General features: G+C 39.5%; 1 protein-coding gene across 1 annotated transcript in view; it reads right to left on the bottom strand.

Annotated features, from left to right (window-relative positions):
* LOC129432499 (scavenger receptor cysteine-rich domain-containing protein DMBT1) overlaps nucleotides 1–14980 on the bottom strand; it is a 51664-nt gene that overhangs the window by 24452 nt on the left and 12232 nt on the right. The window contains exons 4-7 of the mRNA XM_073856765.1: nucleotides 12888–13196; nucleotides 12190–12498; nucleotides 10082–10387; nucleotides 9377–9685 (exon numbers count right to left, since the gene is read on the bottom strand). Of these exons, the coding sequence (XP_073712866.1) occupies nucleotides 9377–9685; nucleotides 10082–10387; nucleotides 12190–12498; nucleotides 12888–13196 (1233 nt within the window). The remainder of the gene's footprint in view (nucleotides 1–9376; nucleotides 9686–10081; nucleotides 10388–12189; nucleotides 12499–12887; nucleotides 13197–14980) is intronic.

Raw genomic sequence — 14980 nt, 5'->3', positions numbered from 1 at the left:
GAAGTCTCCACGTTCAACGCAGGTCTTCTGTCGAACATATAACATAATTCGGCCTGCAGAAAGATTTTTATTTACTTGTAAATGTATATTCGTTTGATTATTGATGTAAACGTTTACGGGGCCGCTTACGTGTCGCGTCTAAAAGCGTGTGTTAAACGCATGTCAACGCGCTGTTTTGTTCTTTCAAAAGTGCGTGAGAGGTTGCGCGTCTTTTGTTGCTACGCAATCATGAGACGCGCTTTCTGTGACAGTGAGAATAAGGAATGCGTGATCAGATTTTTCATCTGCACCTCACGTCAATCATATCATTGTCACAATATAGTGCAATCAGTTAGTCGGGACAGAGAGGAGCTGTAGCCCGGGCTTACTCAGCTGTTACTCAGCTGCGGAGGGGTATGTTAGTTTAAGTCACAGCTTACATTGACGACACAAGCAAAGATTAGGAGAAACGGGCAAAAGATTAAAGATGGCTATGTATGCAACTGACTAATCTCAATATGAGTGTATAATAAGTATATCATCATGTTGCTTGCTATGCAGTTACACATAAAGCATTAATATTTAGGGATGCACGATCTGGATTTTTCATGGCCTGTTTTTATACCGATTTTCTTAACAAGCAAATTGGCCGATTCCGATCCGATTTCTGATTTTTTTCTTATCAAGCAACAAACAAGAAAGAATGAAAGTATACATAAACAATATGTTTATTTGGTATTTAACAGGCTAAACTTGGTTTGGTTATTGAAAACAATAACTGTAACCATCTAAATAACAGCAGTAACTGTGCAGTAGGCTACATTCAATACAAACATAAGTGGTTAAATGAGACCATGACATGGATGGTTGAGTGAGGGTTGATGGTCTTGCCTGTTTTGCATTATCAACAGACTTTTGATACTTATTGTGTTCTATCAGGTGATGAACTTAAATGTCTGACCAAGTTTGTTGTGGTGAATGCAGGGCTCTCAGGTTTTATTTAAAAGTTTGGAGTTAGATAACATCTGTTAGGGGAGAGGCCCCTCTGCCCCACCACATTCTCAAGTTTTTGCTAGCAGTTCAATGTTACCTTTATTCATAACTGACCAGCACAAATATAAATTAGAACAATTGGTAAGTCTGATAAAAGACAAACAAATTTATCCAAATAAAATAAATTGCTCTACATATTAACAAATACAAATGTATCAAAATTAAACTAAAAACTGTATTATATACAGTAGGATTGCAGCACTAGCCATCAGCGTGTATTTTAAGCTGTGTTTAAGAGAGAGATAAGGTTACATGTTCAGTACTACATGGCAATAATAATGAAATACATCTCTGGAGTGAGAGTGAGAGTCAGAGTCAGAGTGAGCGTCGTGCATCAGAGCTCCGTCGAGTTTATCATCCAAATCCTATTTTCTGACTACCTTGTTCCTATTTATATAATATAACATATTCGTTTATCTCAAGAATACTTTACTGTGACGACTATTGAGCAGTACTACCACGTGAAACGATTTATCACTGCTAAACACCCAGTGTTAGCATATAGCCCGCTAGCATCACAGGTGCCGGTTTTAGTTACCATTTTGCCGATCTAATGGCGGACTCATCCACTGTATGCTATTCAGACCTGTCCTCACCTGAGCGGGAAGCTGTGGAGCAGTTGATACCCGGTTATCGCAGATCCTACGCGAAGTACAGCGCCCAGTTCACCCAGGCTCCAGACATCCACAAGCGACCGAGAAGTGCAAAAAGCGAACACCCTACGCGGTGCAGCTTCACGGACCGCGCTCGAGGGAACGGAGACGCCATCGCCCAGAATGAAAGCGATCGGGAAGCCGTTGAGGAGCCGCTGCCCGGCCGTCGCAGATTCAGCTTGCCTCACATCACACTGGCTACAGACGTCCGCAGGCGATCGGGGCGTGCTGCGAGTGAGCTTCCCTCGCGATGTAGCTTCACGGACCGCGTCCAGGTGACCGAAGACGCCATCACCCAACATGAAAGCGGTAAGACTCCGCTTGTTATTGTAACCTGCATTACTTGCCACATGTACAGTTTAGCTTCTTCCATCAGCACAGAGGGGTTTACTTGTGCTAAGTGTATTGAAGTAGTAAGGCTGACGGAGAAGATTGCAGAACTAGAAGCGCGCATCCAAACGCTAGTTGATGACAGCAATACCGCTAATGCTACAAACGCTAATACCGCTAATGCTACAAACGCTAATACCGCTAATGCTACAAACGCTAATACCGCTAATGCTACAAACGCTAATACCGCTAATGCTACAAACGCTAATACCGCTAATGCTACAAACACTGTTTCGGGTGCGCCTAGTGTTAAACGTAATACACATAGCTCGGTTCCATCATCTGAGTCAAGGGGGCCGACTAACTGGGTGACTGTCAGGCGGCAAAGTCGTTTCCGGTGCCCACCCAAGATCCCCCTGGTAATTTCAAACAGGTTCGATATTCTAAGCAACACAGCGACTGAGAAGTCTGTTAAAAGTGCCTTGGTCATTGGAGATTCGATACTTAGGAACGCAAACATTGAGGCACCAGCCACCAGAGTCGATTGTATACCGGGAGCCAGGTCTTCAGACATTAGATCAAAACTTAAAGTGCTGGCTAATGCTAAGCGTAAGTTTTCTAAAATTGTTATTCACGCCGGCACGAATGACACCAGACTCCGCCAGTCGGAGATCACCAAAGATAATATTAAAGAGATATGTGAAATTGCTAAAACAATGTCAGACAATGTAATATGCTCTGGTCCCCTCCCCGCCTACCGGGGGGATGAAACTTACAGTAGATTATTGTCTCTTCACGACTGGATGTCAAAATGGTTCCCTCAGCATAACGTAGGGTTTATAGACAATTGGAAGCATTTTCGGGGGAGACCTGACCTGCTAAAGAGAGATGGCCTCCATCCATCTCAGGAAGGAAGGGCGATTCTCTCTATAAATCTGACCAATAGTCTTACTTCGAATACAGTCTGACTATCCAGGGTACAAGTCAGACAACAGACGGATCGGCTTAACCGTCCATCTGTTAGCTGCCGTGATATGTCAAGATCACTTATATCCCAGCACTTCGAGTCAATCTTACCAGAATATCAACACATTTCAACTGTATCTGTTCCCCGAACAAATAAATACAGAGCACCGCTTGCCACATCTGGTACAAATCTGATTAATATAAAATTAGAAAACAATACTTTAACAGATGAACCTCGAATGTTAAAATTCGGCCTTCTTAACATTAGATCGCTTACCAATAAAGAACCTATTGTCAATGAAATAATTACAGACCAAAACTTAGATGCACTCTGTTTAACAGAAACCTGGCTTAAAGCAGACGACTACATTAGTTTAAAATCCACCCCACAAGACTATTATTATAAACACGAACCTCGATTAAAGGGGAGAGGGGGTGGTGTAGCTACAATATACAACAAAATTTTTAAAGTAAACCAAAAATCTGAAGTAAAATTTAAATCATTCGAACTAATGTTGTTAAATATGGAAATAACCGATCGTAACCACAAACAGCTTTCTTTTGCCTTAGCTACAATCTATAGACCTCCGGGCCACCATGCAGATTTCCTTAAAGAAATAGCAGATTTCCTGTCTGAGCTTGTAGTCACTGTAGATAAAGCTCTTATCGTTGGTGATTTTAATATTCATGTGGATAACCCAAAAGATGCACTAGGACGTGCATTTATGGATGTTCTAAATTCTCTCAATATTAGACAAAACGTGACAGGGCCAACGCATACTCGTAAGCACACATTAGACTTAATTCTGTCACTCGGGCTCAATATTAATGACATCAAAATATCACCTCAGAGTGATGCAGTTTCTGACCATTACCTTGTGTCATACACTGTACTTCTATATAGGATCAGTCAATCCACAACATGCTACAGATTAGCCAGAACAATAATTTCCACCACTAAAGATAGATTTATTAGCACTCTTCCAGACCTGTCCAAAATTAAACATGTAGCAGATAACTCTGACGATCTAGATATTGTAATAGAAAACCTAAACAATGTCTGTTCTAACACATTGGATGCCGTTGCTCCCATTCGAAAAAAGAGAATCAAAGAAAAACCGCCAGCTCCATGGTATGATCATCACACCGCAGCACTCAAAAAGGCAACTAGGAAAATGGAAAGAAATTATAGAAGCACAAAGTTAGAGGTATGGCGTGCAGCATGGAAAGAGAGTGTTAAACAATACAGACAGGCTATTAAAACCGCCAGATCTACCTATCTTAGCAGGCTTATAAATGAGAATCATAATAACCCTCGTTTCCTCTTCAGCACGGTTGCAAAACTGACTAGAAATAAAGAACAAACAGAAACCAATAGTAAACTTCAACACAATAGTAACGACTTCATGAACTTCTTTTATAACAAAATTACGTCTATAAGGGAAAACATCGTAGCTACCCAGGCAGCCACCACTCAACCCGTTAGTTCACTTAACACTAGACTACCATACGAACATTTTGATTCATTTAAACCTACTACAATAGATGAGCTCTCTAGACTAGTTACATCATCCAAATCATCATCCTGTATATTAGACCCCGTTCCCACAAAACTGCTTAAAGAGGTATTCCCTGTAGTGTCAACCCCGGTTCTAAATATCTTTAACTCATCGCTAGAAATAGGATACGTTCCAACAGCTTTCAAACTAGCAGTTATTAAACCGCTGATTAAAAAAACCGCAGCTTGATCAGGGAGAGCTTAATAACTTTAGACCAATCTCAAATCTCCCTTTTCTTTCGAAAATATTAGAAAAGGTAGTGGCAAGCCAGTTACGCACATTCTTGACAAATAATAGTACATATGAAAAGTTCCAATCAGGATTCAGGCCCCACCATAGCACAGAGACAGCGTTGCTTAGAGTTACAAACGACCTCCTATTAACATCCGATCGTGGTGAAATCTCAATTCTTATATTATTAGACCTTAGTGCAGCCTTTGACACAATAGATCATACAATCTTACTCAATAGACTAGAAAACTATGTTGGTATCAGTGGTCAGGCGCTAGCCTGGTTTAGGTCGTATCTAACCAATCGCTATCACTTTGTTTATGTAAACGAGGAAGAGTCATATCACTCCCTGGTTAAATACGGTGTACTGCCGATCGGTTTTAGGTCCTATCCTGTTCTCGTTATACATGTTACCTCTAGGAGACATTATCAGGAAACATAACATAAGTTTTCACTGCTATGCGGATGATACCCAGCTTTACATCTCCTCACATCCCAGCGAAACACACACGTTTTCTAAGCTAACAGACTGCCTTAGCGATGTTAGTGACTGGATGGCACATAACTTTCTTAAGCTGAACTCCAATAAGACAGAGATACTTATTATTGAACCGAATCGCTACAAACATAATATGTCAGATTACAAGTTGCACATAGATGGCTGCACTGTGGTGCCATCTTCCACGGTTAGGAACTTAGGTGTGATGTTCGACAGCAACTTATCCTTCGATAGTCATATCGCCAACGTCTGCCGCACAGCATTCTTCCATCTTAGAAATATCTCGAAAATACACCATATACTGTCTACATCTGACGCAGAGAAGCTTATCCATGCTTTTATGACCTCTAGAATAGACTATTGTAACTCGCTACTCGGGGGATGCCATGCAAATCAAGTAAACAAGCTTCAGCTAGTTCAAAACGCTTCCGCAAGGGTACTTACTCGATCTAAAAAGTATGACCACATAAGCCCAATTCTGGCATCTTTACACTGGCTACCAGTTAAATATCGCATACAATTTAAAATATCACTAATCACCTACAAAGCTTTAAATGGCCTAGCACCCTCATATCTTAGAGAATTACTATCAGAATACAATCCATCACGCACACTACGGTCGCAAAATTCTGGTCTCTTGATTATCCCCAGACTATCAAAAGTGTCTAAAAGTGGAAGGTCATTTTCCTACTTAGCCCCTAAGCTCTGGAATGATTTACCAACCGATGTCCGAGAATCAGACACAGTCGATAATTTTAAATCTAGACTTAAAACTTTTCTCTTCAACAAAGCATTCGCATAATTTGTCTAGTAAAAGTACTTAACTCGAAATAGTTATCTGTACGGAACAAAGCACTCGCGGTCATAACACAGATCAACCAAATAAATAAATAAAAATCTTATCTTAACCTATAGTCGGATTGCGATTTTGGAACTTTCGTGTTCTTGTGAATAGTATGCCATACAGACCCGTTTGCCACTGAACCTGCATTAACGACGACAGTGGGGCTTTTGGCCTTAGTCAAACGGGTTGGCACGTATGGTTGGGTTGTGATTTTGGCGCTTTCTTTCTATTGCGATTAGTATGCCATACAGACCCGTTTGCCACTGAACCTGCATTAACGACGACAGTGGGGCCTCCAGCCTTAGTCAAACGGGTTGACACGTATGGTCGGGTTGCGATTTTGGCGCTTTCTTGTGTCTTTTAAATAGTATGCCATACAGACCCGTTTGCCACTGAACCTGCATTAACGACGACAGTGGGGCTTCCGGCCTTAGTCAAACGGGTTGGCACGTATGGTCGGGTTGCGATTTTGGCGCTTTCTTGTGTCTTGTGAATAGTATGCCATACAGACCCGTTTGCCACTGAACCTGCATTAATGACGACAGTGGGGCCTCCAGCCTTCAAACGGGTCAAACGGGTTGACACGTATGGTCAGGTTGCGATGTTGGCGTTTTTTCGTGATCTTGTAAATAGTATGCAATATAGACCCGTTTGCCACTGAACCTGCATTAACGACGACAGTGGGGTTACAGACCTTAGTCAAATGGGTCGACAGGTTTCATTTTCTCTTAAAAATCGGAAGGTGACCCTTAGTTACCATATATACCGTCGCAGTGGGCCCCCAATTTGCAAAATCCTCAACTGTGGATAATATAATTATGCCGCAATAGGTAGTCTGTCTGAAACTAAGCTGATTCAACCACATCACTGTGTGACACTTGCATTACATGTGAACGGCCCCTACGCTAATATGATTTTGTTTTTCTCTCCCTGTCTCGTCCCTGGGTCCCATTGACCCTGAGGACAATGGGACAAACAGACCCAGTTCCGGTGGATGTGGAAGTCGGCACACCTCTGATCTACTGGTCGTCCTTCAATGTGATGCCCAGCTGATGCCTGACCAACGACCATTGGCAGGACCCGCTTAATATCCGCTTAATCTTTGCTTAATCTCCGCTTAAGCTCCTTATCCGTTAATATGTGTGTATATACATGTATATCTCCCAAGGGTTTTTCCCTCCCAGGACTTTTATTTTTATTTCCTCGGCTAAACAACCCGGGGTTTTTGTTTTTTTTCTGCTAGGGGGTTTTTTACCCCGGGGAGGTAGCCTGCTTGGGCTTAACTTAGCTTCTTCTTCTCGACGTTACATTAGTAATACGCTCGCTCATAATGTCGCGTCATAGCCGCAGCAAATTTGACTGCTTATGCTATTGTGTATTATGTTATGCTATCTGTCGTTTTTCTGTGCTTTTACTGCTTCTATTAATGTAAAGCTGCTTTGAAACAATTGAGTATTGTGAAAAGCGCTATATAAATAAAATTGAATTGAATTGAATTGATTAATTTCAGTAAGCCTCTACGTTAGTTTCAGGTAAGCTAAAGCTTCTGATTGCAAAGCAGTTGGGGAGTTTTTTTAAGAAATCAAGCATAATTTAACACGTATTTGACTGTATTCAAGAAACTTGTGTTATTTACAGCATTATCGGATCTTGCTCGTGTAACTTTCACTCTATGCGTGCACGTGCCGCGCATCCACGTGATTGACATCAGAGGAGCGCGAGAAAAACTTGAGACAGCTAAACTCGGCAGATAACTTCCCTGCGCCTCGTCCATTAATTGTATATAGCAGGAAAAACTATCAGTCTCTTAAAAATATAAGGTGTGAGTGTTTAAACTGACTGAAATGCGTGTATCTCACAGTGAATGCGTAAGACTTGAGAGCCCTGCCAATGTACTGTTGTTAATCTCCACTGTAACGGTGGTGGCCCTTAAAATATTTCTCAAGATAAATGTTGGGCGCCAGACAAGTTTGTTAAGTCTTTTCATTAAGGGTTCTTTAATAAGTAGCACCACTCACCAGTTACATAAGATGATTGAAGGTTAATAGGGACAACAAGAAAAAGTGTTAAGAGTCAAAATGACTCAATAAATGTTTTCCCTTTGAACACACTCTCAATATCATGAAAAATTACATCACTTTTGAACACAAAGTAAATTTAACTTCTCCTTTACAGACATTGCAGCTTGCAATCTTAATGTCCTGCGCACATATTTTGAAATGCTTTTACACAAAATACATGTTTGCGAATGATAAAAAATGTAGTCTTTGCACGCGGGTGCACTTCCGGAAAAAAATACAAAAAACGGCCGGTTCCGATCTCTAGGGTGCATCCCTAGTAATATTATTTTTATGCAGTTATTTTTATTATTATGCAGAGATGGAAGATAGCCAATTCAATACTGTGAGTTAAACAATCCAAAATAAATCAAAACAGAAATATTTTTTGGTGGCAAAAATGTAGTTCATAAATGTATTTAGGAATTGAATTTGTTAGTTTAGTGCAAGGTTTTAGTAGAAAAAGTTTTAGAGAAGGTTAAGAAAAGAGTTACCTACTGTTATAAAATAATGTAAAAAAAGTATGTTATTTAGTGGAGAACTTTGCAGTAGTATTTTATTTATTCTTTTTTGTTTTATATATATTTTATATATTATATTTTAATAAAAAGTGTTTAAACAAGTTTAAACAAATTGTAAGAAAAGTTTATAGTAATAAACAAATTGCAGTTTAATGTTTGCATTTTTTCCCTTACTGTACCGAACATGAACCAAACCGAGGCTTTAAAACCGAGGTACGCACCGAACCGTGATTTTTTGCATACCGTTACACCCCTAGTATTTGATGTCATATGACAATCGCTCTGTACAAGTGTTGCATGCAATTGAACATGTTTATCGACGTGCATCTTGATATAACGGAGATGGTTTTCTAACAAAGTTAGCATCTGGAGCAGAAAAGACATGCATGATCACATCACCGTATTATTTACTGCCATCTGAGCCACAAATTGAAGCTTGCCGAGCCGCGCAATGAAGAACAGTGGCTTAGCATAATGTTGTGTTACAAAATATTATTATAGTGTTATTATGTATTATTTTTACAGACTGCAGTGGCATAATCTATTACTTGCTGAACAGCAAAACAGACTGGACTTCAGTTTCCATAAAGTCTGGTTCTGTGACAACAGGTTTAATGCTTTTTACAGGATCATTGTTTGTATGTAATCACAAATATCCAAAGCAGTCACTGTATCATCTCCTACCTCGACAGATGACTCCAACATCAAATGAATGATCACAGCTGTGTATTCCCCATCCACGAAATGTGCAGTCTGTTAGTGACAATTCAGTCCCTGTACATTGAACATCATCCATCCATAATGCTCCCCCACCAGGTCCAAAGTAAGAAAAGCTTTTCACTTCACCACCGGTCGGACATCCGAGCTCTTTACACACAACTGCAGCATCGGTAGTGTTCCAGAAATTTTTACACACTGTTCCCCACTGACCATTATGAAGAACCTCCACTCGTCCAGAACACGAGTTAATGCCATTCACCAACCTAACAGGAGCTAAACATGAATAAAGGACAAGGTATTAAAAACCCTTCAATGTTCTCATAAATTCTTTCATTACTTCCTGATCCTCATGTTATTGCAAAGTTGTAAGATGTTATGTTTTCTGTGAAACACCAAAAGAGACATTAATGAAATATGTAGCTCTTTTCCATACAATGACAAATCAACACAGCAATTTGAAAATGTGGGATGGTGAATAAGGGGACGATTTTCCATGATAAATGATTAGGTAATTAGTGATTGTCATTTGAAAAGAGTCACATGACGATTCTTCAAAATGTCTTCTTTTGTATTAGCCAAGAAATTTAGAATGATAACGTTTGGAGCAAATAAATAATCACAGATTTTAAATTTTCGATTCAACTGTATGAAATATTTATCCAAGCTCACGGTTACAGACGACTCCAGCATCTTGTCCATGGTTACAGGTGCTTGTTCCTAATGCATTTGATGAACAAATTTTCACTGATGGCTCATTCCCAGAACAAGTCATATTATCCAGCCACACGGGTCCTGAACCCTGCCCAAAGAAAGCTCCGGTCTTTACTGCCACAGGAGTCCCACAACCCATGCTCTTACACACCACTGCAGCATCTGCTGAATCCCAGCCAGCATCACAGACGGTTCCCCATTGATTATTATATAAAACCTCCACTCTTCCAGAACATTGATTAGATCCATCTACCAGTCTAATGTCTAAAGGAGAGTGGATGAAAATCATAAGGAGATGTCAATGTGTCAAATGTCAGATGTGTCAAAGTCATTTTTGCAATTTCTCTGTTTAGCATAATTTTGTGTTGCATAATATTACAATGTGATTATATCTGTTTTTTTTACAGAATGCAGTGGGATTATCTTTTGTTGACTCGTCAGCAAAACAGACTGGACTTCAGTTTCCAGAAAGTCTGGTTCTTTATAGGCGGAGTCCATGATGTTTGAAAGCCAATGTTGATATTTGAAATCACCTAAACAAACACGCCCCTACCCCAATAGAATCTGGACCTTCTGTTGATAGACCCGCCCCACACATACGCAACCCGGCATTTGATTTGATTTCATTGCTATAAGTGTGTTTTGGTAGTCGGCCCGTCTCCTTTTCCATTGCGTTTTTCAAACATCGTAAACCCCGCCTTTAAGTATATATTTAATGCTTTTAACAGGATCATTGTTTTTATGTAATCACAAATATCCAAATGTTACAGCTGATTTCATGACTGTGTCTCTTTCTTTCTGTGACTTTTCTTTGTCATGTCTTTGTTTGCAATAGCTACTCTGAGCTTGTTTCTTAGTTCCGCCTTTGGGACACTTGTGTCTCATTTGTGTTCAAAAATTAAAGAGATGCTCAAGTGAAGCATGGTAGAGAGAGGAGACTGCCACCAGCAAACCTGCATTTTGTTCTTTGGTTTTTATAACCTTTATTTTTTATTGGGTTTTGTTTGTCTAAATTCAGGGTGATGATTTAAAGGCAACCTGATCTCATGAATTTCCGTGGCATAGTCACGGAATTTTGTGCTACTTTTTCGTGGCATTCTCACGGATCTCCGCATTTTTCCGTGGCCCTGCTACGGACTGTCTTTTTCCGTGGCATTCTCACGGATTGGTTACTCAACTGTTTTGTCCTATTTTCTTACCATTTTCGCTTCGGTTTTGTCAGGGTTTTAGTTCTGTTTAGTTTGTTTTCATTGTTATTCATCATTGCTCTTTGTGTTTGTTACCTTTTATTAGTCTCACCTGTGTTTGTTAATTATCATCATTAGTTACAGCTGTCTGTCATTATCACTCACCCTTTATAGTTTGCCCTCATGTGCCTGTCCATTGTCTGATCTCGTCTAAATGTACCATTGTCATCATGTTTTGCTGTCCATCGTGATTAAAGTCCTGTAAGTTTTATATTCCTGCGTGTTTGTCATCTTTTAGTTAAGAGAACTGTGACAGGTTTAGGGTTAGATTTACATGAAATGACATCCCTACCCAAACCCAACTCTAACCCCAACACCAGGCGACAATTCTTTAAAGTTTAGAAAATATAAAAGAATAAATCAGAAAAAATAGTATAAACCAATAGTTAAAGTGACATACTAACGCAAACACCACATCTAACCCTAAACCGAAGCGAAAATGGTTTGAAAATAGGAAAAAGCAGTTAAGTAACCAATCCGTGAGAATGCCACGGAAAAAGACAGTCCATAGCAGGGCCACGGAAAAATGCGGAGATCCGTGAGAATGCCACGGAAAAATGAGCACAAAATTCCGTGACTATACCACGGAACTTTGTGAGATCATGTTGTTTAAAGGTTATAATTATTGGTTGTTTATTCCTATTTAAGAGTTTTGGAGTATAATAAAAAATATGCTTTGTATATGCATTTGTGTGTGTCCTTTCTTTATGTTACGTCTCCGTCTTTATTGAATTTAGATAGTGGGTCGTAACACAAAGCAGTCACCTAAAGGGTTTAGTAGAGACTGAAGAAGGAACAAAACCCTGTATCATCTCCTACCTCGACAGATGATTCCAACATCAAATGTATGATCGCAGTTGTGTGTTCCCCATCCATGAAATGGGCAGTCTGTTAGTGACGATTCAGTCCCTGTACATTGAACATTATCCATCCATATTGTTCCCACACCAGGTGCAAAGAACGTAAAGCTTTTCATTTCACCACCAGTCGGACATCCGAGCTGTTTACACACCACTGCAGCATCAGTAGAGTTCCAGAAATCTTTACACACTGTTCCCCACTGACCATTATGATAAACCTCCACACGTCCAGAACACGAGTTAATGCCATTCACCAACCTAACAGGAGCTAAACATAAATAGAGTAGATATTACGCTCAAATGTTCTCATAATTCTGTCATAATTTCCTGATCATCAAGTTATTTCAAAGTTCCAAGATGTAAAATGTTATGTTTTCTATGGAACATCAAAAGAGACATTAATGAAATATATGTAGCTCTTTTTCATACAGATCAATTTGAAAATGTGGATGGTAAATGCAGGGAAGATTTTCCATGAAAAATTATTAAGACATTAATGAATGTCATTGGAAAAGAGTCACATAAAGATTCTTCAAAATGTCTCCTTCTGTGTTAGCAAACAGGTTTACAATGGTAAGGCTTACAGTAAATTAAAAAGATGAGCTAATATTTTTATGCGAACATTACGCAATATTTAGCCAAAGAATTTTAACTCACGGTTACAGATGACACCAGCATCTTGTGCATGAGTACAGTTCTCTATGTCCCATTTTGTTGAGTTACAGCTCTCCAGTGCTGTCTCACTTCCAGCACATTGTGTGACATCCATCCATATTTGTCCAAGACCTTCACCAAAATAAGCACCAATCTTTGCCTCTCGAGCTTCTCCACAGCCCACCTCTCTACACACCACTGCAGCGTCTGATAGATCCCAGCTATCATCACACACTGTTCCCCATTCACCATCATGAAGAACCTCCACTCGTCCAGAACAACGGCTACTGCCACTCACCAACCTAACTAATGCTAAGGTTACAAACAAACAGAATCAAGGATTAGAAATAACATTTTGTGTTTGTCAGTGACAGATCAGATCACCGACCAGCCTGCACATACATTTTATCTGACAGTAGAGGTAATGTAAAATTTCTCAAGAGCAATTTTTGAAAGGGACACAAATAGTACAGCCAAAATTTGTTCTCAAATCCATTCCACTCATTCACAGTCTATGTAAATTAAACTCCATTTCAATGTAAGTTATATTCACCTTATTCTGCCACGCCCCTTTTTAATTCTTCGCTCTTCCGCATTTTGTCAACCGACTTCCGCTGCTAATTTGGCACAGTGCATTCGGTGGTTAGTTTGGTGGTTATTAGATTGTTTGTAGCTCACTATAACTTTCGCGAAATGACAAATATCGCTACTGCTGTAAATGTTTTAAATTAGGAGCACGGTTAAAACTTCACACGACGCTCGGATAGTCTTATATTGTCCCATCAATCGTCTCGTGGTTAGACGATATGAAGCGGACGCGGCAAGTAACCTATGGGACATATTACCTCGTCCTGTCAGGAGTTGATGGAGCAGCAATGGAAATTATTAAAGTACTTATGCCTACCAATATTTACACAGTGATTTTGTCTTTTTTAAAGCAAATGTGCACCTTAGCCAGTCCAATAACTGTTTCGTTTTTATGTGGTAATGTACCATGATAGAATTCATTTGCAAACTTGCTAACACTTATTCCTTCAAATCAGGAGACTAAATCCTTTTAAGTGGAATCTACAACGCTCACATATGGTTTAAGAAATTCCTTACAGATAATATCTGATCACACTGTAAAGGTTTATATAACTGCATGACAGGTAACAGCTGATCACATAGTAAATGTTTAATATAACTGCACAACATCTGATCACATTGTAAAGGTTTAATATAAATGCACAACAGATCACATTGTAAATGTTTAATATCACTGCACATATCTGATCACATATGAAGGTTTAATGTAACTTTACAACAGGTAACTTAGGTCACATTGTAAAGGTAAACTATGGACTAAAAAACAGCTAACTTTTCAGCAAGACCACCCTGCAATAAATTAAGACACAGCTTTATCAGAGTCAGGGGCGTCGCTAGACCCCTTTTACTGGGGCACGTGCCCCAGTGTAAATCTTTTGTGCCCCTGTGTAAATCTCAAGTTTACATTTTAGCAGTTAACTACTAGTATTCCTGTACAAAGACAATCACGGCAAAACGGATCTATATGCAATGTAGTTACCCAATTCACGTTTGAAAAAGCGACGCAGCAGTCACACTGACGCGTGCACGCCGCAATTCATGTCCGCGTCCACGCACCCATTCATGTCCGTGCGCGACTGTTTTGCCGTGCGCAGCCACATACAAAGTACACGCAATTGAGTTGGTTTATGAAAACATGACGAGACTAAACTAAGTTTCTAAATAGCTAATAATGAAAATCTTATTTTCACCCGATCATTGACGCATGTGATGGACATCAGAAATGTTTTGTGCAAAGCAGGAAAAGGGAAGCCAAAATGAGAGATGATGAGTTTAAGACACATAACATCTTACCCTGTCAGGTCTCAAACATTAGAGAAAAAATCTCAGGAAAACCTCTGTTAATAGTCTATAGAATTGCATTGTTCACATACAAAAACTATGTTATACTGTTCTGTATTATCAAATATGAAATGAATATTTAGTTCACTAGCTCTAGGACATTACGTAAACAGTTAGAACTAAGATAGATTTTTTTAGTAGCAGTCATAAAATGAAAATATTCTTAA

This window comes from Misgurnus anguillicaudatus, chromosome 1 (genome assembly GCF_027580225.2).
Source record: "Misgurnus anguillicaudatus chromosome 1, ASM2758022v2, whole genome shotgun sequence".
Lineage (NCBI taxonomy): Eukaryota > Metazoa > Chordata > Actinopteri > Cypriniformes > Cobitidae > Misgurnus > Misgurnus anguillicaudatus.
This window is presented reverse-complemented; position numbering and strand designations above follow the sequence as displayed.